At 39.9% G+C, this 23,643-nt stretch overlaps 1 protein-coding gene across 1 annotated transcript; it reads left to right on the top strand.

The window, feature by feature from the left end:
* Positions 1-5,575: 5,575 nt before the first annotated feature.
* On the top strand, positions 5,576-17,946 carry LOC139918259 (protein lin-28 homolog A-like). Its single transcript, XM_071907576.2, has 4 exons — positions 5,576-5,606; positions 6,563-6,717; positions 12,433-12,611; positions 17,751-17,946. The coding sequence occupies exons 1-4, from the start codon at positions 5,576-5,578 to the stop codon at positions 17,944-17,946; spliced, it is 561 nt and encodes a 186-aa protein (XP_071763677.2).
* Positions 17,947-23,643: the final 5,697 nt, after the last annotated feature.

The raw sequence follows: 23,643 nt of genomic DNA, 5'->3' as shown, positions 1-23,643 counted from the left end.
TTCGTGACAGATGCAACTGACAAGCTCATACCTGCAAAGAAGATTGCTGTTCTTTGCCTCTTTCTGTCAACCTTTTCAATACTCTACCTCTGTGTCCTCACACATACACATTAACATCCAGTTAATTCTGTCTGCGCTGACAGCAGCAGAACTCATTTGACGGATGATCTGAGGAACCAAATCTGTCACTGTCAGTCATTTGATGCATGGCCTCCTGCCGTATTGTTTTGTGAAACGACGCTTTCAGTAATCACATCATCTACGTAGCAACATCAAGATTTGGTTTCATTGGTGTTTGGATTTTTTTAAAATATTGAACAAAATCAGCCTATATCTTTAGGTTAAATAAATAAACCAAGTTTCTGGGAGATTGTTCCGTTGTCTCACTTCAGCTGTTTTGAGAACAGACACCAAAATCATCCTTGTGTCCCCGGTAGATTGTTGGCTCCAGTGCTCCATGCTAACACTTTAGCATTCACTATGCTGAGTGATAGTAGGCTCCATGCTAACACTTTAGCATACACTATGTTGAGTGACAGTAGGCTCCATGCTAACACTTTAGCGTTCACTATGTTGAGTGATAGTAGGCTCCATGCTAACACTTTAGCATACACTATATTGAGTGATAGTAGGCTCCATGCTAACACTTTAGCATACACTATGTTGAGTGACAGTAGGCTCCATGCTAACACTTTAGCATACACTATGTTGAGTGACAGTAGGCTCCATGCTAACACTTTAGCATACACTATATTGAGTGATAGTAGGCTCCATGCTAACACTTTAGCATACACTATATTGAGTGATAGTAGGCTCCATGCTAACACTTTAGCATACACTATATTGAGTGATAGTAGGCTCCATGCTAACACTTTAGCATACACTATATTGAGTGATAGTAGGCTTTATCTCTGAAGTGAGAAAACGAGAACTTGTTGCTGCTTTAAGGCTAAATGATAATTAATTTTAAATTATATGCTGCTAAATCTGGCAGTTTTGTGTAGATTGGTAAAATTTACACAAAATATGGCATAAAAACTTTTTTTTTTAAACTACCAGGAACTATTTCCTGCTAAGAGTCACTTCTCAGCAGATGAATACATGGTTGCTTACCTGAAATAGTTCCAACCTGTCTACATCAACTATATTGAATTAATGATATTTCATTTTTTTATTTTTTTTTAAACTAATCGGCCATATAATAAAAACCACTAACAACATTTTATTGCTAAAAGGTCAGTCTTCTTACTTATTATTATAAGTACGAAGTGTATGCTAAAGTGTTAGCATGGAGCACCAGAGCCAACAATCTACCAGGGACACATGGATGATTTTGGTGTCTATGTTCTCATCAGTTAACAGCAAGTTGACCAATGGGACAATCTCCCAAAAACTTGGTCTACCTTTAATGGATGGGCTTCTCCCTAAAGGAAGCTTCAGCCTGCCATTGCTGCTGTATTGGCCCTGCGTTGGCCGGCAGCAGGCTCTCCTAGCAGCTTGTTGTGGGAGGGATATCTGTCAGAACATGGCAGTGTTTATGGATTTGTTATTGATCAGGCTTATTGATTGATCTCCCTGTGGTGAAGGGGTGAAAGGTGAGCTGACAGCTTTCCCAGTGGTGCTGCTGCTTATTTTCCCCTTCAGCAGCATGAGGACCTAAACAGTCATTCCCAAAGTGGGTTTGAAACCACACACACACACACACACACACACACACACACACACACAGGCATGGGAAAAAGGGAGGTTAAAGGTTGAGAGGTGTTTTGTAGTGTTGTTGGTTGAAAACATTTACACAGTACAGAGATTGTACCTACTGTATCTATTGTATCTTTTGTATCTACACTTGAGTGAATATTCTAAAAATTCTGTTCGCACAGGCACACACACACTCTCTCTCTTTCTCTCTCTCTCTCTCTCTCTATCAGGGCATCCTTTCATTCACCATGACGCAATTTCCTCTGCGTGTGTGTTTGTGTGTGTGTGTCGGTTCGGTGGGGGTTGCCGGGCGAGCGCGTGCCGAGGCTTTGTCCCCACAAGCCCCTCTGGGTGACCCGGGTCACCTTAGGGTGGCCTGTTTTGTTGTGCGGCAGCCGGTGGGCCCTCCAATCTCCATGGTGACTTCCAGAGGGCCTCCGAGTGGACTGCTAGATAGACACATGAATGGAGGCAGTCATTTGGTTTTAATTAGGCAACACCTCACACACACACACACACACACATTACACATATGCAGAGACAATAAGCTGCACACCTTATTTGCAGGAAGTAGATAAGCTGTTGAGTATAGCTTATTGTGCCTGTGCATATGCAATGTGTGTGTGTGTGTGAGTGTGTGTGTGTGTGTGTGTGTGTGTGCATTCTTACCGGAAGAGCGATGACTCAGCAGTGATGAGAGGTGGGCTGAATGAAGAAATGAGCGGTGGGATCCTCCGCAGCAGCTTGAAAGCGACTACTTAACTATTAATGAGCATGAGTAAACGAATTGACTCCAACAGGCCACCGTATGCCGTTCGCAAACGGCAACAGGTGGAACGTGACTCACCTCACCGGACAAAGCAAGTGGCTTAGTCATCTCATCTAGAGCGAATACGATTCTCCCTGAAGGGCTAAAGGAAGGGGGGAAACGCCATCTGGATAAGCGGGGAATAGAGCTGAGAGATTGTTCGTTATAACAAAGAGAAAATATTAAGAAAATATGAAAAAATCTAAAAAATAAAGTTCCAATGAGGCAGCTTTCAGGACCAATGTTCCCTCTAAGCTGATAGTTTGGTGATCTAATAATTTCTCACATTGGCCAAATAATAATATCTTGTCAGTCATCAGTCAGTGGATATGGGTGGATTTTTAAGTTTTGTTGGCAAATGATGTTAAATTGAAGGACTTTGCCTCATGACACTCTTCCACCTGGATGAGCCTTATAAAAGACAGGTGAATATTGAAGCTTGCCAGTTTAGGGTTCAATGAATTGACTTTGCATTTGATGATTGAAACGGCAGATCAGTTGTTACTGTTGGCTCATTTTTCAAATTTTCGTCCACATTCTTGAACTCTGAGGGGTATAAATTCCTGTTAATGTTGTTTTATAGATTAGCCAAGTGGTGAGTCAATCAGAACAAAAATGAAAATGAGAGGTTTTTTTCCATCGTGTAATGTTTCTTTTATTGAAAGAGTAACAAGTTAAAGACTCATTTTTCTCTTCGTTTTCAAAGGAAACTCAAAGGATATTTGCCTTATGTTGCTTGAATTTGTGAACATGGCCTATATAGTCAGTGCTGTGTGTGTGTGTGTGTGTGTGTGTGTGTGTGTGCGTGTGCGTGTGCGTGTGTGTGTGTGTGTGTGTGTGTTCCATTTGAAGCACCCCATTGTCATCCTATTAAACTAGTTCAAAGCTGTAAAGCTTGATATCGCTCTTTCTTTTTGCCCTTACTATCATGTTGTGTTTTGGTTTTATATCAGACCAAAGGCAGGCAAAATATTTGAAAATCATTCAAAATTTTGGATTTTGTTTATGAACTACTTGTTTGTATGTTTTTTTGCAGAGCTTTGGTTCTGGATCCCTGTCACTGGAACAGAGGTGGAAATATTAGAACGCAAAACAAAAATCCTCTGCAGATAGAGACTATTTTTCTACATTTTTTGAAGCATAATTTCCCTTAATTGAGCTTCATATGATACCAATTTAATAATACTTAGGCTACCATGATGTATAAAATGAATGTATGTCAAATTTGTCTGTCAGCCTAAAAAGGTGGGTGAAGTGAGTTTAGGTAGGTTTACCCTCCACTACATCAGCTCAACCTAATCAAGTTAAAAAACATAAATAGCTTTGTGTGAACATTTTTGTGTCATTTTTTAATTAAAAAGTTAAAGTTAAAGTTAAGAGGACCAGACTGCACAGCAAAACATGTTAGGACAATTTGTTTTTTCTCAAAACAAATTATTATTACTTATTTAACCATTATTAACCATAACCATTATTTGGATTGGAAGGGTTCTTTACAGCATCGGGTTAGGGTTAGTGTTTTATGTAGAACATTTGAGCATGAGAGAACCTTTAGAAGGATTCTTTACAGCACCAAAAAGGTTTCTGCTACAAGCAGTTTATCCTCCTTTTTAGCCTGACATATATCTGTATGACCAAAATTCATAGTATAGCATAGGACCTTTAAGGAGAAAAGCATATGTTAATGCTTTTGTGAAAATATAATTGATTGTGTGTTTATGTTGGTGGTTATTTGCTTTATGATGGTCACTAGTTTATCCTCCTTTTTATTTAAGACTATATATCACTGGGTGCGAGCCAAGTGTATAGAACCGTTTGTGTTAAGGGTGCACAGGGCAACGTGCAAATTTAGGTTTTATTTAGACAACAATTTTTTTCAGAACTTAAGAATACTGATTTAAACTTAAAATTTAACTTATCCTAGTTATAGGCTAATTGCACATGACTTGGATGGGGCTCTTATAGGGTGAGATGCATATGTTGATTTAATTTAGGAAAAATAAAATCATATGGAAATGTTACAATGGCAATGCATGCTATTAAAATACTACCCAAGCATTTATGTTTTTATTTTTTTAATTTTTTTTGCAGAGTTTCAGAGCATTGATTTAGATGTCATTTTAACTCGAAAACAAGGCTGGATTTGGCATGTGGATGGAAGGACTGGGTTTAATTTGAATGGTGGCCATTCAGATGCCTTGGGGCAGGGTTTAGGGGGGGGGTTGGGAGGGTGACGAGGGTGTCTCTCCGGGGCCCATAGGTGCAATGTTAAAAATCCTGATTGGTCAGATTCTGAATTTGTCCGCCCCCCCTTCCCCTTCCCCTTCCCTATCATTTGGACATGTGTGATTTATCTGCAATTGAGAATCACGTGGACTTGACCGAAAAGGTGGTGTGTGTGTGTGTGTGTGTGTGTGTGTGTGTGTGTGTGTGTGTGGTGACGAGGTAGGGTGGGTGGGGGGTTACTATTAGAGGTAGGAGGGTCAAGGGGCTTCTGCGTATTGTGCAAGCGAGAGGGAACCAAGGAAAACACATTCTTTCTCCATGAGGATTACACTCACACACTTCCACACGCACACACTCACGGAGAGCCGAAACGCGCACGGATGTCCAGCATGCAATTTACTCATATAGTCTAATTTTTTTTTTTTTTTTTTTTTGCGCTGGAGTTAGCTGTGGAAACCTCCCACCATGGCAGAAGGTACTGGGGAAATGGGTCTTTGAAGATGCTCTGAAGGAAGGAAGGAAGGAAGAGGGTTTGAGTGGGAAAGAGACAAAAAAAAGGAGGGTTGTTTTTTTTTTTTCTTTTGCATTGTTTTTTTGGGAGGGGAGGGGGCGGTTGTCTCCCCCAGAAGTGTTTCCACGACTTGTTGTCAGGGGGGGAAGTATGCCTTTGTTTAGGTGGAGGTGGGCTATAATGGAGGTATAGGAGGCTTTCTGCTGCTGCTGGGCCAGAGGGGAGACGAGGACACACACACACACACACACACACACACACACACACACACACACTCCAAGCTCTTTGCACTTTATCTCACCCTGGAGTAAGCAGCAGCAGAAAGCGGCGCCATGGGCTCCGTCTCCACTCAGACTTTCACAGGTAGACCAGAAACCCTTTAACACACCTATACTGAGACAGGAAACTTTTTGTGTATTAAGTAAGTTGTTATAAAACGCTGGTTTGCATTTTGGCAGACTGATCTCGCCCGCTGAGAAGTTTTGGAATGAAATATGACAGTAGGCTAATAGGTTTTTAAAAAAAAAAATATGGCCTCGAGTAAGATTTTGTTGTAGACTATATGGATTAGCATTTGAAATATTTTGAGGATAGGCTACATATAGGATGCATGTGATTTGCTTTAAAGGCCTGTTGGTAGTGGACACAGTTGGTGCTTTCGTGTTGTAACTGTGGGGGGAATGCATGTGAATTTATTCAGAATTTAGTCATTACATAGCCTACTTAGACTATTATGTCTGTGTAACTTGCAGAAGCCGAGGTTAAAATAACCTAAAAAAAAAAAAAAAAAATCAGAGATAAACTTTGATTAGAATCCTTATTATTAGAAAATGTAAATTGCCTATTGAATATTATTTTTACACCATTGGGCATAGTATTAGCATAGGCTACTATTAGGTTATGATTATTATTGTTATTATTAGTAGTAGCAGTATAGCCTAGTAGTAGTAGTATATATTTTTTTATTATTATTATTAGTGCGATAATAATCCTATAGCCTATGGGCATTATTGTTAACATAAAATAACCTAATGCATATTTGCCAGACTATAATCATCTCAGAATAATCAGTAGTCTACTTACAGAACAATACAGGCCTTGGTTTTGTTTACAACAGTGCTGCGTATTTTTTTTTTTTCTGTTGCCATTGCGCAACACCGACATGTCGCATCATGCTGGAAAACTTCGGCTACCAGTAGCCGCTGGTCACTCTCGGGCCTACACCTTTCCTCATCATCATCACATACTGTATATTGCCCATCGCAGGGCCTTTACTGAAGCCCTTAATAACGAGTTGTCCCGTTGCGGTGTTGGTGCAGGAGGCTGCGCGCAGGGCGAGGGGGAGGCTGCGGATCTGTCCACGGGCAGCGGCGTCTGCAAGTGGTTCAACGTGCGGATGGGCTTCGGCTTTCTGTCCATGACCAGCCGGGACGGGACTCCTCTGGACCAGCCGGTCGACGTGTTCGTCCACCAGGTGAGTCTGATGATGCTGTCCCAAAAGTCCCTGCGTCTGCTGCCACCTGCCACCAGAACTTCACAAAACCTTAAGTGAATACACTGAATTTCTGGAGTGATGACTGATGATATTATTATTTGGTCAATGTGATAAATTATTAGCTGTAGATCTCCAAACTATCAGCTTAGAGGGAGCATTGGTCCTGAATGCTCCCTGATGTGATTTTCTTAGCTTCCAAATATATTTCTGGCAATTTTGCTTGATCGTTGCTCTCCATTATAATGCTAAAACTATATAAAATTTAAATATAGACTTAAACCAAGCTACCTTACCTTGCCAGAACCAAATGACCCATGATTTGACAAGAAGGCTGACATCCCTAAATAAACACAAGTTGGATTTTAAGGCATGCAATTGGAATTTGTTTTGCTGAGTAATGTCAGGCTGACATGAATAAATGCTTTGTTAAGGGTTTGGCATTTTAGCTGATGTGCTTATTGTGACTTATAATGGCTATAAGGGCTTCAGTGTCTTGCTCAAGGACACCTCAGCAGCACACATGGCTGTGGTGGGACTTGAACCTGTGACTTTTTAGTTGTGCCTCATGACACTCTTCCACCTGGATAAGCCTTATAAAAGACAGGTGAATATTGAAGCTTGTCAGTAACATTCTCCTGTGTTTCAATCAGATTTAATCAGATTTCAGGTTTATTTCACCACTAGATAACACATTGTGTTCAGTGAATTGCAGTCTCAAGTGTCAGAATATAGCAGGAAAGCTTGGCTTCTTATGGGTGCCATGCTAAAAATTCTGATATAATCTCATAAATAAGATGGAGAAGTTTCCTAGAACACCCTTACAAAAAAGTCATGTGAAATTTCCTTTTTCACATATGAAAATGAAATGTTTGCATATTAAAACAGATATGATCACGTGTAATTCAAAAAATTCAAATGTGGGGAAAAAAACGTCTTAAAAAAGTCTTAAGTCTAAAAACTGTTACATGTGATGTTGGAATAGAACATAGAACAGAATTCACAAGTATTTTCCCATTTGGGTTTTTCAACTTTGAATGTTTCAACACATTTCAATTCCAGCTGAGACCCAGAAAAGCCAGTGGAAAATATCTATGAAAACAGTTTTTTGTGCTATTTCTTGCATCTCAAAGCTCTAAAAAAAAAATCATTCATAAGCTGCTGGTGAGTCTCAATCAAAGCTGGAAAGGTCGCTCTTATGGCTGGAATGTAAGACATCCGATTGGTTCTTGTGTAAAATTACCTGAAGATTAGCACATCTTAAAGTCAGCCCCCCCTCCTGTATTTGCTATGGAAGTTAAAAGGCGCAGACAGAGGGAGGGAGGTTAGGCTCAAACATTTCTATTTAAAAAGGGGTTAGAGACTAAAGCAGAGATAACAGGGCTCATTCCTCTCCCCATCCAGCCCTGCTTCCTGTTATAAAGTCATTAAAGCATCAGGGAGCCCACCCGGCCCCGAATCTCCGTCCCACAGTCCCACCTCCCATGTCGAGGGGTGAGGGGGGTGGTGGGGTGGGGGTTGGGGGGGGGGTTCAGACCTCTTCTCAGGTTTCTGCCCCTGTTCTTGCCGTAAATCGTCAGATGAAAGAACGGGTGTAAAGGGCCCTTCACGTGCTTGTTTTGGGGTTCTGGTGAAACATGGGCGAGTCCAGATTGGATCTTGTAGTTTTGATTGTTATGATGAAGAGTACAGATAAAGCAAAAATGGTGAGAAATTTGAAAAGCCATATCTAAAAAAAAAATCACATCAAGGTTTGGTGAGCTATGTCTAATGCTTTTGTATACTTTGTACTGTAAATAATTTAAATTAACATCTGGTCAGTCATCAGTCATTTCTCCACAAAAAGCTCATATTTAGTCGATATATACAGGGGCGGCCCTAGACAAAGGCAAGCATGGAGCCCCCTGAATCCCAACTCTCTTGCTTTTTAATCCATCCTTTCTGCATATAAACTTGGGTAGCTTTGCTTATTTACATTTTTTAACTTCTCTCTCAGCTACTGATGCAGTGGCAAGGAACATGAGCTTAAAGTCAAGTGGCAAAGTCGCACTAGAAGTGGAATAGCCCGCTTTAGCCTGACAGTGGTAATGGCGGCTAATGGTAAGACCCCCCCTGGATGTATAAGTGGGTTTTGGTGGCTTTGGATGCAGAGACTTTGCCATAGCTTAGAGTTCAGAGAGTTGATGCTGCTTCTTTTTGTTACAATTTCACTGATTAGAATAAGAGATGCTGCTTAATTGGAAAGCGACAGCAAACTTTGGAAAATTTGCGCAGATTGAATTCTTTAATGGGAACATCTAGTAACATTCACTTTCTCAGGGAATCCTCAGCTCCCTTTAAGCTAACTTATATCTAATAATTTATCACATTGACCAAGTAATAAAATCTTGTCAGTCATCAGTTGTTGATCCACTTTGTCCCCAAAAATGAAGTCTATAAGCAGGCTTGGAAGTCTTGTTGGCAAATGATATTACATGTAGGAACTTTGCCAAACCTTAGGGTTCAGTGAAGTTTGTGGTTTGCACATTGTCCCTTTATTGGTTCTCACTGTTTAGGATTATCAAAAAGAAAAGAGAAGTAGTAAGTTCTAAGATAATCTTAATTGTTTTGGGGAAAATCCGTCACCTAGAAGTGGAGATTGATTATGTTCAGAGCAACTTTCTGGTTGACAATGTTGTTTGTCAACCTAACAGAGGAAATCCCAATGCTCCTGAGCAAACCTGTGAATGAGACATATGTGTGTGTGTGTGTGTGTGTGTGTGTGTGTGCCTGAGTGGATGTGCTGGTGCAGAAGTGTGCGTTAATGTGTATGTGATCAAACGGGATCGACAACGGAGGGTTTGGAGTGAAGAGAGTTAGTGAGCGAAGAAGATTTAAATAAGAGAGCATTATTGAAGAGATTTGATTCCTCACATTGCCTCCTGGCTGAAAAACATTCCTTCTCTCTCTGTTTATCTCTCGCCTTTACACTCCTTCATTTTGGATGCTTGTAATTTTTGGTGACATAGGAACTGAAGCTTATTCTACCATGGTATTTGCAGGTATCAGAAAGTCAAATTTATTATTTTTAATGTTACCTGGGATTGAATTTAACACCAAATTAACAACTAAAATAAAGAAACAAAGCTGTCAAAACCAGCCTGTTTCTGATTGGACAACCAACCAAGAGGGACATGAAATCCAATTGTGTTTATTAAAGCAGATAGGATGCATATTCTACTACTAACCCTGTTCTGCATTAGCCATGCAGCGCCAAGAAACCAAAGGAAAACCTCTAATAACCGTATTTAAGCCATTTGAATTCTTTTTAAAGCCTTAAATTTGGACTTTTTCAGACTTTTTAAGCACCCACAGATACTCTACTGTTGCTCTGGATACAGATAAATATGTAAAATAGAATGTAAATGTCTCCCTAACAGCAGTCTTGTTAGGGGCATTGCTGCTGGGTGGGGTGGGGGTGGGGGTGGGGGGGGGCGGGGGTGGGGGGGAGTGTCAGAGGAAGGACAGATCGGTGAATGTCTTGACAGGGTGAGGAGGAATGCTGAGGTCGTTAGGCAGCCGGCGACTTGGAATCCTTTCCCGTAATGATCACCTCGCCTGCAACACCACCCGGCTAATGATGAGAGGAGGCTGTCGAGAGCCGTAAGCCGACCGCCTCCAGCTGCGGGTTCACAACACGTTACAGGCATTGAGGTGGAGGGAAGGCAATGTGTAAGAACCTGCTGAACAACATGACTGCAGAAGTAATAATCCACGACATTTTCATATAAATAAATAACTGTTTTGCTGCTCTGTATCACTGATTGATATAATACAATAGTGATTCAACCTATATCCAGTTCATGAAAGCTTCTCCATTGTCTGTTCTAAACAGCCCGGTGTCTGGTACGTCTTTCCTGGGAAAAATCCTCTGAGGCACATAGTGATGCGTTTTATGTTTCCGGCTTGTTTGGAAGAAATAGAAGAAGAAGAACTGGGTAGTTAGCATGAGCAGCGATAGCCACCATGGCTGAACAGAGGAAGAAAAGAGAAGCTCAAACTGCATCAACAGAAAATCCAAGCTCCGCCCACACTGTTTGATTGACAGGTGATCTGTGGGAAGAGCAGTGCAGAAACACCATAGCAATGAGCGCTGAGCACCAAAGATGGAGACTAAATAAAATGAATCTCAGATTACTACTTTAAGAAAAGGTGAAACTTTATTAATCCCTGTGGGGAAATTGGGCTGTTTCAGCGGCAAAAAGTAATAGGATAGAAACAATATAAGATATTAAGAACATGTGAAATTCCTGACATGTTCTTAATATCTTATATTGTTTCTGTGTTTTTGTGTGAAGTCAGAAAAAATATGAATCACAACATTATAATGTAGTGGATGTAGTGGAGAATATACCAACCTAAAATAAGTTTACCAACCTTTTTAGGCTGATATAATCTTTAAATTCATAGTGAGTTCTATCAAAATGATGCAAGTTATATGAGGATATGGTTATTTCAAGGGAAAGGTAGTTTCACTGGGAAAGCAAATTAGTGAGTCAATGGTGTAGCATAATTCAAGGTGATTTACCACAAAAGACGTTGTTTTTCTCAAGGTGCGCACATTCTCCGCTACCTCTCCTCGTAGCTATTCCAGGAATGCGCGCCTCCCCCTCCGCCTTTTCCCAGCATCCTCCGGTGCGGCGGTCAGTCTGAGACGTGACCAGATGGACTCAGTTTGGAGGGTCTTCGGCTGCGCGTCGGTGGCGGTGCTGAGGAAGCGGAGGGGGGTTGGGGTTAGGAATGCTTTGGAGGTTTTGGTTGGGGGGGGGGCAGTGCTTTACACACACATATACAATCCTGCAGGAGGGGGGAGGGGTGTAAGAACGCATTGATGTTTTAACAGGGCTGTCAATAGGACTGGATTTTACGAGGGAGCTGAGGATTCCCTGAGAGTGTGTTGCTAGATGTTTCCATTAAAACATTCAAATCTATGCGAATGATCCCAAGTTTTGCTCCAATTAAGCAGCACCTCTCTGTTGTAATTACCACACAGAGTTGGTAGCTTTGTTTTTTTTCAGTGAGAACAAATGAGAATGCATTTATGTTGTGACAAAGTCTCAATCAAGGCAAAACGCGAAAAAATTCAAAACCCACTTATATTGAATATATTTATGGGGAGAAAGTGGAGTAATGACTGATGACTGACCAAAATATTTATAAAATACATCAATTATTAGACGTTGGTCACCAGACTATCGGTTTAGAGGCAACATTGGTCTTGAATGCTCCCTGATGTTTTTTTTAATTTTTTTTTTAGATATGGCTTCCAGATAGATTTCTAGAGATTTTTGCTCGATATTTTCTCTCTATTATAATGATTAAAAATTACAAGATCAAATCTAGACTCATGCTAAGATATGCACACCTTGCCATAGTCAGTTGACGCTCTTGACAGAAAGATCAACCAACAGTAGAATAGAAAATTACTAAGATTGACATTTTTACTGTCTATCGAGCCTTCTCTAACCCCAAAGATCCCTATTTTTTCTAAAAAAGTGTTCTTGAAATAAAAAAGGTTATTGATAGAATTAATATCAATGTTGATCCTCCCCCCTCTTTTTCGGAACCCTGATTTCCCAGAGTGTAATATAAAATCTGCATCTGATACCTTCATAGTATTTAAACCCTCTGCCCCTCGCTCTTTCTCCATACCGACAGAGCAAACTGCACATGGAGGGCTTCCGCAGTCTCAAAGAGGGCGAGGCCGTGGAGTTCACCTTTAAGAAATCCTCCAAAGGACTGGAGTCTCTGCGGGTCACCGGGCCCAACGGAGCCCCGTGTCTGGGCAGCGAGAGAAGACCCAAGGGTGCCCAGAAACGACGCTCCAAGGGTGATAGGTGAGTCCAGCTTCTGGACGTCCAAATCTAATTTCCAGTTGAAAGAGGATGTTGGGGCGGGATGTAACACATGGAGGGAGTGTTCAAAAGTGTTCAAAAGTTCACAAATGCTTTACGTTTAATCTTGAGCTTCACCAATTCTGGATTCTTCAAAATGAATCAATTCCAGCCACTGGCACACAAGCGTGGTGTCTTAGGGAGTCCTTTATTTTACCAGATTGTCTCATTGAGATGCAATCTCTTTTACAAGAGAGACCTGGTCAAAGAACTGGCATATCACAATACATACAAAAATACATACAAAATTAGATACAAGATCCAAAATTAGATCTGTGTTGGCATTACTGGATGGAATTTTTATGCTTACTGGTACGCCATGAAGTAACCAGTAGAAATCTGCCGTTTTCCAGGAAGTAAAGACAATGGGATTTTGATATAAAAATATGAGAAAATAAAGATTTTGTAAATGTTTTGGCATTTATTGTTAAATGATACGGAGAATTAGCTAACCAGGTAAAAAAGTAATTCTTCATTTCATTATGACTTGAAAAGGGAATGATAGCTTGTAACAATTGCAGCAATCATCCACTTATTCCTACGTTTTGGAAAGTGCAGTGAACTCACAGCGTCTTATAAATGAAAGTTACCTTACAAGAGCTTGAAAGAAACCCAACCAAAAACTGTTTTGCTGACTAAATGAAGCTTTGTTACCTTTTTTCCGGAGCAGAGGGCCGAGCTGGATCAATAGGTTGTTTGATCTCTGTGGCATTGAGCTGCAGCCCTCTAACCCCAACCGCTCTATCTGGCCTCTGAGCCACAATGTGGTTTTATGAGTTGTCATAGTGCAGCAACAATCAGAGAAGAAGAACAAAGCTCTAAAATGCCATCTAATGCCATCGGAGTAAATTGTAATTTATTTCCAATTGTTTGAGTCTTCTGTGAAACTTGTTTTGTCGATTTTGGGCTATTAAGATCAGCAGAGGCCATTCATTTGATAGCATCTTATTCAATTTGACCATATTAATCACGGTTGGCAATGATAAAATGAATCCCACCACATCCTGTCATTAAATACCAGCTAGATTTGATTGCATTCAGATGTTCCTTCTTTCTCTCTCGCCGGCTCCCAAACATAAATGTTGCATTCAGGAGAGGAAAGGATCCTATCCATTTAATTGATAACAGATGTAGGTGCCTGAGAGAGGTCAGAGGTCAGCACTGCCATAGCAACAATGGGGTGTGGTGTGTAAATGAGGTGGAGGGTGAGGGAGGGGAGGAGGGTTGAGAGAGCTAAGGGTCAGGGTTCAGAGGTCACTGTAGTATTGAAACAAAGAGCTCCCTCTCCCGCCCTCGCGGCCACGCTGATCAATACCAATCCCTGATGGGGGGCTGGGAGGCCGGGATGAAAGGAGGAGGAGAGGAAGGAAGTGGTGGTTAGCTGTGAGAAGATCCAGGGCTCGACCTGCTTTCAGATCTTATTGTGCAAGTATAACTCTGACATTCTACCGGCACCTTGTTGAGGTGATGAAAATGGATTGTTACTGCCATATGTGTAGTGTAGGGTTTCACTGATATTTGCTGATATTTAATAAAAATCAGATATCGTCCAGTTCATGTCGTCCATCCCTGAAATGTTGCAAGTGAGGATATGATTTTCCTCAACAGTCTGTAAAACCTGCAGTGAAACTTGCTTCACCCTGCCTTAAGGAGCTGCTGACCCACCTAAAAGAATTGAATGATTCTGGCTTTCAATGGAGAGTTTTAGTGTCCCATGATGGTCTAAATACTGTTTCAGAGGCTTTTTCTCTCTGATAAGAATACAATTTTGGGGGAAACCTTTAGTCATTTTTAGGCATGAAAATGCTCAAATTTAAAGATACTGAATATTAGCACAAAATATTGTCTAATGGCAGATTGATTGAATCCTAATGTAGGATGTAGGGATGCGACGATATGTTTATCTCACAATTTAATACGCGATATACATACAACCATGATACGATGTAGTAAATAAAAGTTCAATGACAACAAAGTCTGACTGTGCAGACTTTGTTTGTTTTTCAAAGCGGTTGAGCGGTTGTTATTGTTTATTACCGGAGAGTTTTCCCTACCTGTCGCTGCCTGTTCTGCCGGCTCTGTGGTGTCTCACGTTTCACACTTGAAACGGTTAGCCAATCAGAACAGAGGGTCGTTAATATTAATGAGCCTTAAAGACACAGCAACAGAAACAGCCTGTTCTTGGTAAGGCTCAGAGAGATGCTGGAAAATGAACATGTAAAAATGGATTGAGAGTGTTTTTGGTACATGACACCACACACACAGCTTTGAATGGAGCTCAAGACACAAAATAAAACACTGGAAAGTGGAGAATATGGGACCTTTAAAAGATCAAAACCTGGATTTAATGAGCCACAATAGCACTAAATTCGGCATCACTGGTCCCCCATAATGTATTTAGATGTACTGAACATTCCTATTTGGTATTTTCCAATATAATTCATATTTCAAAGTCCTGGGTTAAGATTATGACTCAGCAGATAGGAAGTCTTGAAATGTTGCGACAGTCTGTCTTTTCAAAACTTAGCTTGTTAGTTCTGTGTGAAGGGCAACGTGACACCAAAAAATGTCTATTTGGACTTTGTTGCACTCTTTTTTTATTCCACAAAGGGTCTGAAGGTACATGAGGCTCCGCCAAGGACCTCTCGAGGGTTTTATGTTGCATCTACAATGGACGAGCGAAAACTCTCAAGGCTCTCAGTAGGCCTTTTTTTTTAATCAGAGTATAACAGGGGTGTGGGACAAAATCGATACGTGCCGAAGAAAGGTTTTGTCCAAGGGCTCGAGTGATAGGCTTTTAAAACAGGCCCAGTCGCATTCATTTAATCTGGGATCTCCACAGTGCCTGTGAGAAAAATCAGCCATCAGATATTTCATCATTTTCTGAAATTGTCTACTTGGAAACTTTCTCAAGAAATGAAAAAATGGTTGTTCAATAACATTCGATTTTTAAGTTCATTTATCTTTTATTGACTGAATTTCATTTTTCCTACTGGAGGGAAAGTCCCCATTAATTGTTATTAGAGTGTGTTTAGGAGTTGAAGGCGTGTGGATGGGGAGATAGAAGGTAGATCTGAGTCATGCAAAAGGACACAGCTAGATACCGAGCAAGTATGCCATAAAAGCATCATTAAACAAGTTTGAATAAATTCAGGTGAAAATCGTGTATCTCCAAAATGCCAGCTTTTCAGAAAAGCAGTCTTGCTTTTAGCTTGTTGACAGTGAATTTTTGACATTATCCAGTGGGTTTTGAAAGGGTTTCCTAAGTCCAAGAGGTTGGAGAATATTCTGAACCCATAGAGGAGCATGTAATCCTCCAATTGAAGGATTACATGTGTCCTCAATCCTCCTGCAAACACCAGTTGACAGCTTGTTCACCCTTACTTGGTTTCAAAACATAATCTTGCTGCTTCAACACACTCTTATAATGGCTGTTTTTAGTTTTATATAGACAATGATGACTTTAATGAGTACAATGGGAGCTTGAAAGCAGAGGGAAAAAAATCAATGCGGACAACATAGAGGGTTTTGATGTATCATAAAAGAACCTTTTGGTCATAATAAAACTCTATTGGTCTTAGCTGCGCATTCGTTATGTAACATGGCCTTTATCCCAAGGCCCGCCTACATGAATTTACTTGCTTGACTACATGAGCCTTTTTCTGAAGTTGGATTTTGTTAAAACTTGTTTAACATTGTCTAAAACAAAGAGCGTCTTAAGACAGACAGCAAAGGCAAAATCCAGCGCAAATAGAAAACCAGATTGTCCAAATACACAAGTCAATAGTTTTTGCCTGTTTAAGTGGTCATGCTCCCTCTCTGTCACACTGTGCTTGCACCTCACTTGCCTTATTTTTCACAAACAGGCTTTGCGATCATTAGCTTTCTCAACATAGATTCATACTTTACCCACAGGAGCTGAGGTCGAAAATTAGTGGCAGGAGTATTGTGTTTTTATCATAGCTGGTGATGCAGCGAATGTGCTTTGACTATAGATTCATATTTTGTGCTGTGGTTCGACTGCACCATGCACAAGCTTTACTCTCATTCTAACCAACTCATTCTAAAATAATCTACTACTGGGTAAATGTTTGATATAAGGAGGAGACAAACTAGGCTTTAAGAGGCTGGTTGTCAGCATGTCCCATATACAATGCCTTGAGAGAAAGAGATTTTTGTCCAATCCCCAGCAGCTGTCCACCAGTTTGACTCTAGGTAGATGTGAATGAGTGTTGGCAGATATGTGACAAGACTGAGGAATTTGAAACCAAATTTGAGTGTGTGTTGCCCTCTGGTGGAAGAACAACACCATATCACTTCACTGCAGATGCTGGGAACATAATCTGCTCAAATTATGCATTGTGGCAGATGAAAATCATCTAACCATGAGAAGCATCTGTTGTTTTGTTGCCAGTTGCAGGACAGGGCATTAAAACTATTAAATACATTCTAGATTATATAAATAGTAAATTCAATCTAAATAATAATAAACAAATTACAATTATTTTAAGAGTTTTTATTACTACTACTACTACTACAATGACCACTACTACTACTACTACTACTACTAATAATAATAATTTGTAAATAATTGTATATTAAATTACAATTTTAGTTTTCCAATTTTTAGCTCATTTCATACTGCATATATTTCATTTTTGTTATATTTTAACATTGTTTTTATTGCAGTGTATGTCACTTCTTCTTCTTCTTTGTAATAATAATAATAATAATAAAACTATTAAATCCATTCCAAATTATACAAATAATACATTGAAACAATTTAATAAACAATTTGTACTTAATGGCTTTTACACTATTACTACTACTACTACTACTACTACTACTACTACTACTAATAATAATAATAATTGCTAGATAGCTTTATATTACATTTTAGTTTGATAATTTTTTCTTCTACATTTCTTTCTGCAGATATGTCTGGTATATTTTAACAGCATCCATATTTTTTACTCATGTTGTTTTCTTTCCATATGTCCTACCACTGTTATTTTGTTCATACATTTCCTCCTAATATGTTCTTTAATACCCCATTTATCCCCTCTATTCATGTGGTTTTAGATGCTACAACTGCGGAGGCCCGGACCATCATGCCAAAGAATGCCAGCTGCCCCCTCAGCCCAAAAAGTGCCATTTCTGCCAGAGCGTTGCCCACATGGTCGCCACCTGTCCGGTCAAAGCGCAGCAGCAGTCGTCTCCAGGCTCTCAGGGAACAGAGGAGCAAAGCCACGCCGTCCCGTCACAAAGCTCCGAGTGAAGGCTTCAGGGAAACTGCAAGGTTTTTCACTGGAATTGCTGCTTACGGACCTACCTACCTCAGGTTTTACTTACTGAACGGCGAAGAGGAGAGATCACTTTGATGCTGCCGTGATCAGCGTTGTTCAATAGAGCGCCGAGAGGCATATCTCACCTTTAAAACTCAAAAGACTTTCTTTATTCTTACTCTGTTTTTTTTTTTGTTTTTCTGCCTTAGATAAGTGTCTTAGCTTTGGAATGAAACAATCAGAAGCATAGCGGTGTTCCCCCTTTACAACACAAGCGGCATGTTTAGTAGTCAGAGATGCTTCTAGTTTCTAGTTGGACTCATCTGACATGATGTGTGCCTGGGTTGACTGAAGCTCTGTGTTTACAAAATGGAATAAGCCTTGCCGTTTTACATCTCTGCGAATGCATTGTACGCATTCAGGGTGTCTGAAAAGTTGTCATGAATGGTCTAAAGAGCCAGGGTTTCTGGTAGGGTTAGACTGATACATGGGTTTGCTGATATTGGGCCGATATTGGCCTTTTATTAAATATCACGTGAGCCAGTCAGTGTCGTCCACTGATATAATGGAGGTTCCTCCCTGACGATGGCTGCGATGTGAGAACTAATCAGGCAAAAGTTTGGTTCTCAAATTCTCATGGTCATTACATTTTTGTTCCTTACTACTTTTTTTTTAATGGAAGATAAAAGAGAGCTGTGGTCAGGATTTCCTGAATCATACGACCCATGTCTGTCAGCTTGCAAAGATCTTGACAAACAAAATCAGAGATCGGCAGAGATCGTTGATCATCCCGGTGTGTAATGTAGTAACTGAAGTACTAAAATGTTTTAGCTGCAGCATGTAGCCACAACATGCTAGGCGAAGTGGTCGTGCTCGGTCTGCATGTACCGTGAAGCTTTTCCACCCTGCCAAGAATCAAATTCCGGGGGAAACACTGACTGCTTGTATTTTATTGGCATGAAAAATGTAAAATTTAAAGACCCCATGAAATGAAAAATAACTTTTTTTACCGTTTTGCCTATGTTGCTAGACTTAGTGTACACCTATTCACCAATACAGGCCAAAAAATTACCAAAACTTTTATATAAAAATTAACAAACTTTCCAGTAAACGGTACATCCTGCACTCGTGGGCGGATACAAAAATTTAATCCAATGAAATTTTGAGAACCGTTGGAATTATTCCCCCCACCCCCTGCTAATTTTATTTTTCTAGCATGCAAGCTCAGTTCAGCTAGCAACATGGATGAAAGAGTGTTTTTGGCTGCGCTTCGCCTAAAACTCTTTTCCCAGACGGCGACGGAGGCAGAGAATATTCCTCCACAACACAGTGTAGACTGCTGTCTGCCCACTTCCTCCATATCTCATTAATATTCAAATAAGCCCCTCCCACTGATGCTTCCCGCCCTAACTTTCTGCTTCATTCTGAAATACCTCAATACACAGAAGCAAATCACGCTCTCCATGACACTTCATGGGGTCTTTAAAGATATTGAACATCGAAACGGCTATTGACGACATCAGACTAAATATATCAGTATCGGCCCCCAAAAACAAATATTGGTCAAACCGTAGTTTCTGGACTCTGAATGGAGCCGTGGCTTTGAATCCCATTCCAACAAGACCTGGCATGTTTACACCCTGTTGAATCCGTTTTCAAGTATATCATGGGGTCAAATGAAGATAAAAAATAGCATTTTAGTTATTCCTTCTCATACTATCCTATGACCAAACTTGAAGAGATTGAGGTAAACAATCAAACACATGAATGTAAAGAGGGAAAAAAAAGCATATCCTGGGCTGGCTCTGACAAATATTTTCCGAACATGTTGAAGGAATGTGCGTCTCTGCAACAAAGCATTTTCATTTATTAATAGTGATGACAGTGAATAGTGAATGTCACAGGCTTCTCATAAGTGCCATAACCTCCACTTTACAATGGGGTTGATGAGAGCTGCTTTCAAATGCCATAATCCACTGAAAAACTCTATTTTACCACACATACCTCTGCACAATAATTTCCACTGGTGTTGAAACAGTGATTGTTGTCTGAATGTCCAAGTTGCCGTTTCACTATTTGAACTTTTATGCAAGACCAGTGTTGATTGTATGGCAGGCTTTGTCTGCGAAACGGTATTAATCAAAATGGATTGTTTCACACATCAGGGATTTTTGATGATTTCTTCACATATTTTCTTGGAAGGAGCTGAGATGTTTCTTTCTTGTGTTTTTTTGTAAGGACATGTAATGGTTTTTATGCTAAAAATCTCAAGCCTTTACTTGTTTCACTAGAGAGGCTGGGTTATTTTCACCACTAAAATGTATATAGATATTATCTTTTTTATATTGACTATTTATTCTAAGTGGTTCTCCCTCCTAACTCTCTTCCACTGTCACTGGTTTAGGTTGAAGGGCTGACAGCTGTCTTTAGTCATACTTTACAAATGTTTCCTTTCAGCCTGCGCAGTAACACAGTAATATCTCTGTTTCACAATGCCAATACCGCATAATTTTGCAATGGTTGGCTTCATTGGTAAATATACTATGCAGTAGCTAATAACTATTCTGATAAATACATCCAATTCTATTACTGTGCTCTGATTTGCTTACTGATCATGTAATTTGAAAATATCTGCAACTTAACTGAAATGTTACTGCACAGGTAGAATCACTGCATTCCTGTGTAAAGTATGTCTAAGTTTGCAAAAATCTGCATCATCTGTCTATGTAACATTGCTAAAAGCAATGCAATGTGGAAATACTCCTCACTATCACGGGTAGGAGGTTCCTTCTGGGTGAATTGCTTTGCCGATTCCACTAACTTCAGCCTGAATTCAGTTTATTTAGCATCTTTGTTTTGAACTCAGGGAGAACTCTTCTGATAGAATTTCTTTTAGGAAGTGTCTAAATGTTTAAGTTATTTACGTGATGTCTTGGGTTGCCGGAAAACCCAGGGCATTGATTGCCAAATGAGCCGTGCACTATCTCTATGTTATTATCTGCCATACAGTATAGAGCAGCAAGTATTGTGTCAACCTAGTATGACTAAAAGGAAAAATCCACCCTTGAACACTTCAACACTGTGTACCTTGCAACACGATGTACCTTGCATCTCTGGGTCCATTTTGTTGTTTGGTGTATTTTTGGTGTAACTGGACAAATGTAGACGATGTGACGTCACATTGAGATGTCTCCAGTAGCTACAATGGAGTTTGAGAGCCGAAAATGTCTCAGCTATCTAAAACTTCAACGGTAAACATCAGGTTTTGGTGTCTCTAAACACCAAACTCTAGAAAGAAGGTTGGTGACTCTAGAAAGGAGCAAGGGCTTTTTAGTAGAGGCTCCAACATTCAACAATCATACAGGGAGAAATCCATCGTAGAAGTGGAAGAGAGACCAATTTCTCCACCCATAGCAGCCTCAATAGACCAGAATGCAATGCAGTCACAAGACGTGTTGTGTTTTGAATAAGGGGAGCGACTGTGTATCTACTACTATACTATCATAGACACGCCCCAAAGTTCACAAACTAGTTGGCTAGCTAGCTTTATTTACCTGCCCAGACGCCCACCTTTGATTGAAGGTAACAAGTTCACGCCCCTTCTCTGGGGGTTGTCGAAAGGCATTCTGGGAAATGTAGTAAATCACTAACTGTAGTAGAAGTAGATGAGACAGGTTGAGGGAAAGTGTGTCCCAAAGTGTGTCCTAAAGTGTCCCAGGGTGGATTTTCCTTTAAGTGTCAATATGAATCATTCTTCACCATGACTGTGATCATGATCAAGCATATGATTATCAGCACTGATATGATATTTATTATCAACAGTCCTGCTCTGATGGATGCCAGACCTGGTATCCAGAGATGACACAGCAGATATCCATTGACATTTCCCTTACCAAGTCAAAGCAAGCATGGCACTAAATTTTAAAAAATTACCACAGTATTGTTTTTACTGTACATATCCAGCGTCTTTTTCCACAATATTAATATAGTGTTGTTCATTATGCTTCTGTGTCTGCATGGTAGTGAGTCTAGGATTCTAGTAGAATAGCTTTTTCATGTAGCAGGGACTAGAAAGTCAGCAGGGACCAAAGTGTGTTTAAAAGCATCAATACTGATCACCATTAAGGATCATTACGCCTCTATTATGTGCTTGAGTGCTCACTTTGCTGCGTTACAATGGGGTCTAATTTACCATGCGTAATAATCTAATCTACTCCAAGTCCCCGGCGCTTTAGATTCGTCTTGTTTCTTGTAATTTGTATTGTTCTTATGTGTGACCAAGACGGGACTCGTCTTGTCAAAAATCTATACAAGTCTACCTCAGGATGTTTTCAGAATGTGGTTTTGAAATGGGTAGCTGGAGAACAGCAGACCCAAAAAACCATTGTTGTAAATTTGTGTTTATTAACTTGTTTGTTGAGATATTTATACCTTTTTCTTTTACATTTCCAATCCTCAATGCGACGTGTTCTACCTCACACTGACATGATGTCGCATTGCTGTTTTTCTTGTATCTTTATGTGTCTTTGGTTGCTGTGATTACAATGAGAGAGCCTGTACTGAAGACCAAAGGGGAAGTTTTAGAATGAAGCGCTGTTTTCAGGAGATGGAGAGATCATAAAATACACAAAACACCACAAACGAACACTCATATCTACACTCACCAGAGCAGGCACACCCACCAGTTTTGTGTTTCTGGGGAGATGTGAAATTTCCCCCGCTAAATACCAGAACCTCACATTTTAGTGGAGATATCGCCATAACTGTGCTGGTAAAGAATGTTTAGATAGAGTTTTAGAAAACATGCCTAGATAGATTTCCTTCAGAAACATAGAGAATATTGACATTTGGATGTACGCGATGCCTTTCTGGGTAAGTTTGATCTTTATTCACACATGCTGTAGCCTTATCTAAGACAATGGCAGTGTTTGTGTTTGTGTACGGATCATCTCTCCACTTGGCTGACTGTCTTTTCAACCTACTACGCAGATCATTTGTGCTGCAATGCAATGGGAAATTAAAGGTCAGAAGTAGAGGAGATTTGTGTTTCATTGATCCGTTTCCTGCATCTACACAGCATGTTGATGACTGTTACTGACATGGATACTAAGTTTCAGGCTGATTTTAGGCTATTATCTTCACAACATCCACAACAAGCCTTCATATACTGACTAACACCTGGTCAAACATTAAGTATACAAAATTATATATCATTTGTAAAATTAATTTAAGGCATTTGCCAGTCATTTGCTGAATGTAGAGACAACTGATATCAGTTTTGAAGACTGACACCGATATTTTGGGGTTGAAGCTGCTGGTGTTGGTATTCAATATCTTTACATTTGACCTTGTATATACATGTATTATGTATTTTATGTATTCAGTGTTTCCTCCAGAAATGTATTCTTGTCAGAGTGGAAAAGCCTCTGAAAAGGCACTTAGACCATGAGACACTAAAACTCAGGATAATATAGTAATAAAATAGTAATAATCATCATCTTCATTATCACCATAAATATAATGATAAAAAATATTGATGGATACTTGTATGGAATCTGATCAAAATGTCTCATTAGAATCAATTCAGGTTAAGTTATTCCCATAGACAACCAGTGTAATAATGATCAATTCTATGTACAATAAATATGCAATCAATCAAACTGCCTCATATCCATCATATCAGAGGTCAA

Source organism: Centroberyx gerrardi, chromosome 19 (assembly GCF_048128805.1).
Source record: "Centroberyx gerrardi isolate f3 chromosome 19, fCenGer3.hap1.cur.20231027, whole genome shotgun sequence".
Classification (NCBI taxonomy): Eukaryota; Metazoa; Chordata; class Actinopteri; order Beryciformes; family Berycidae; genus Centroberyx; species Centroberyx gerrardi.
The sequence above is the reverse complement of the archived record's forward strand: the minus strand, read 5'-3'. Positions and strand labels throughout refer to the sequence as shown.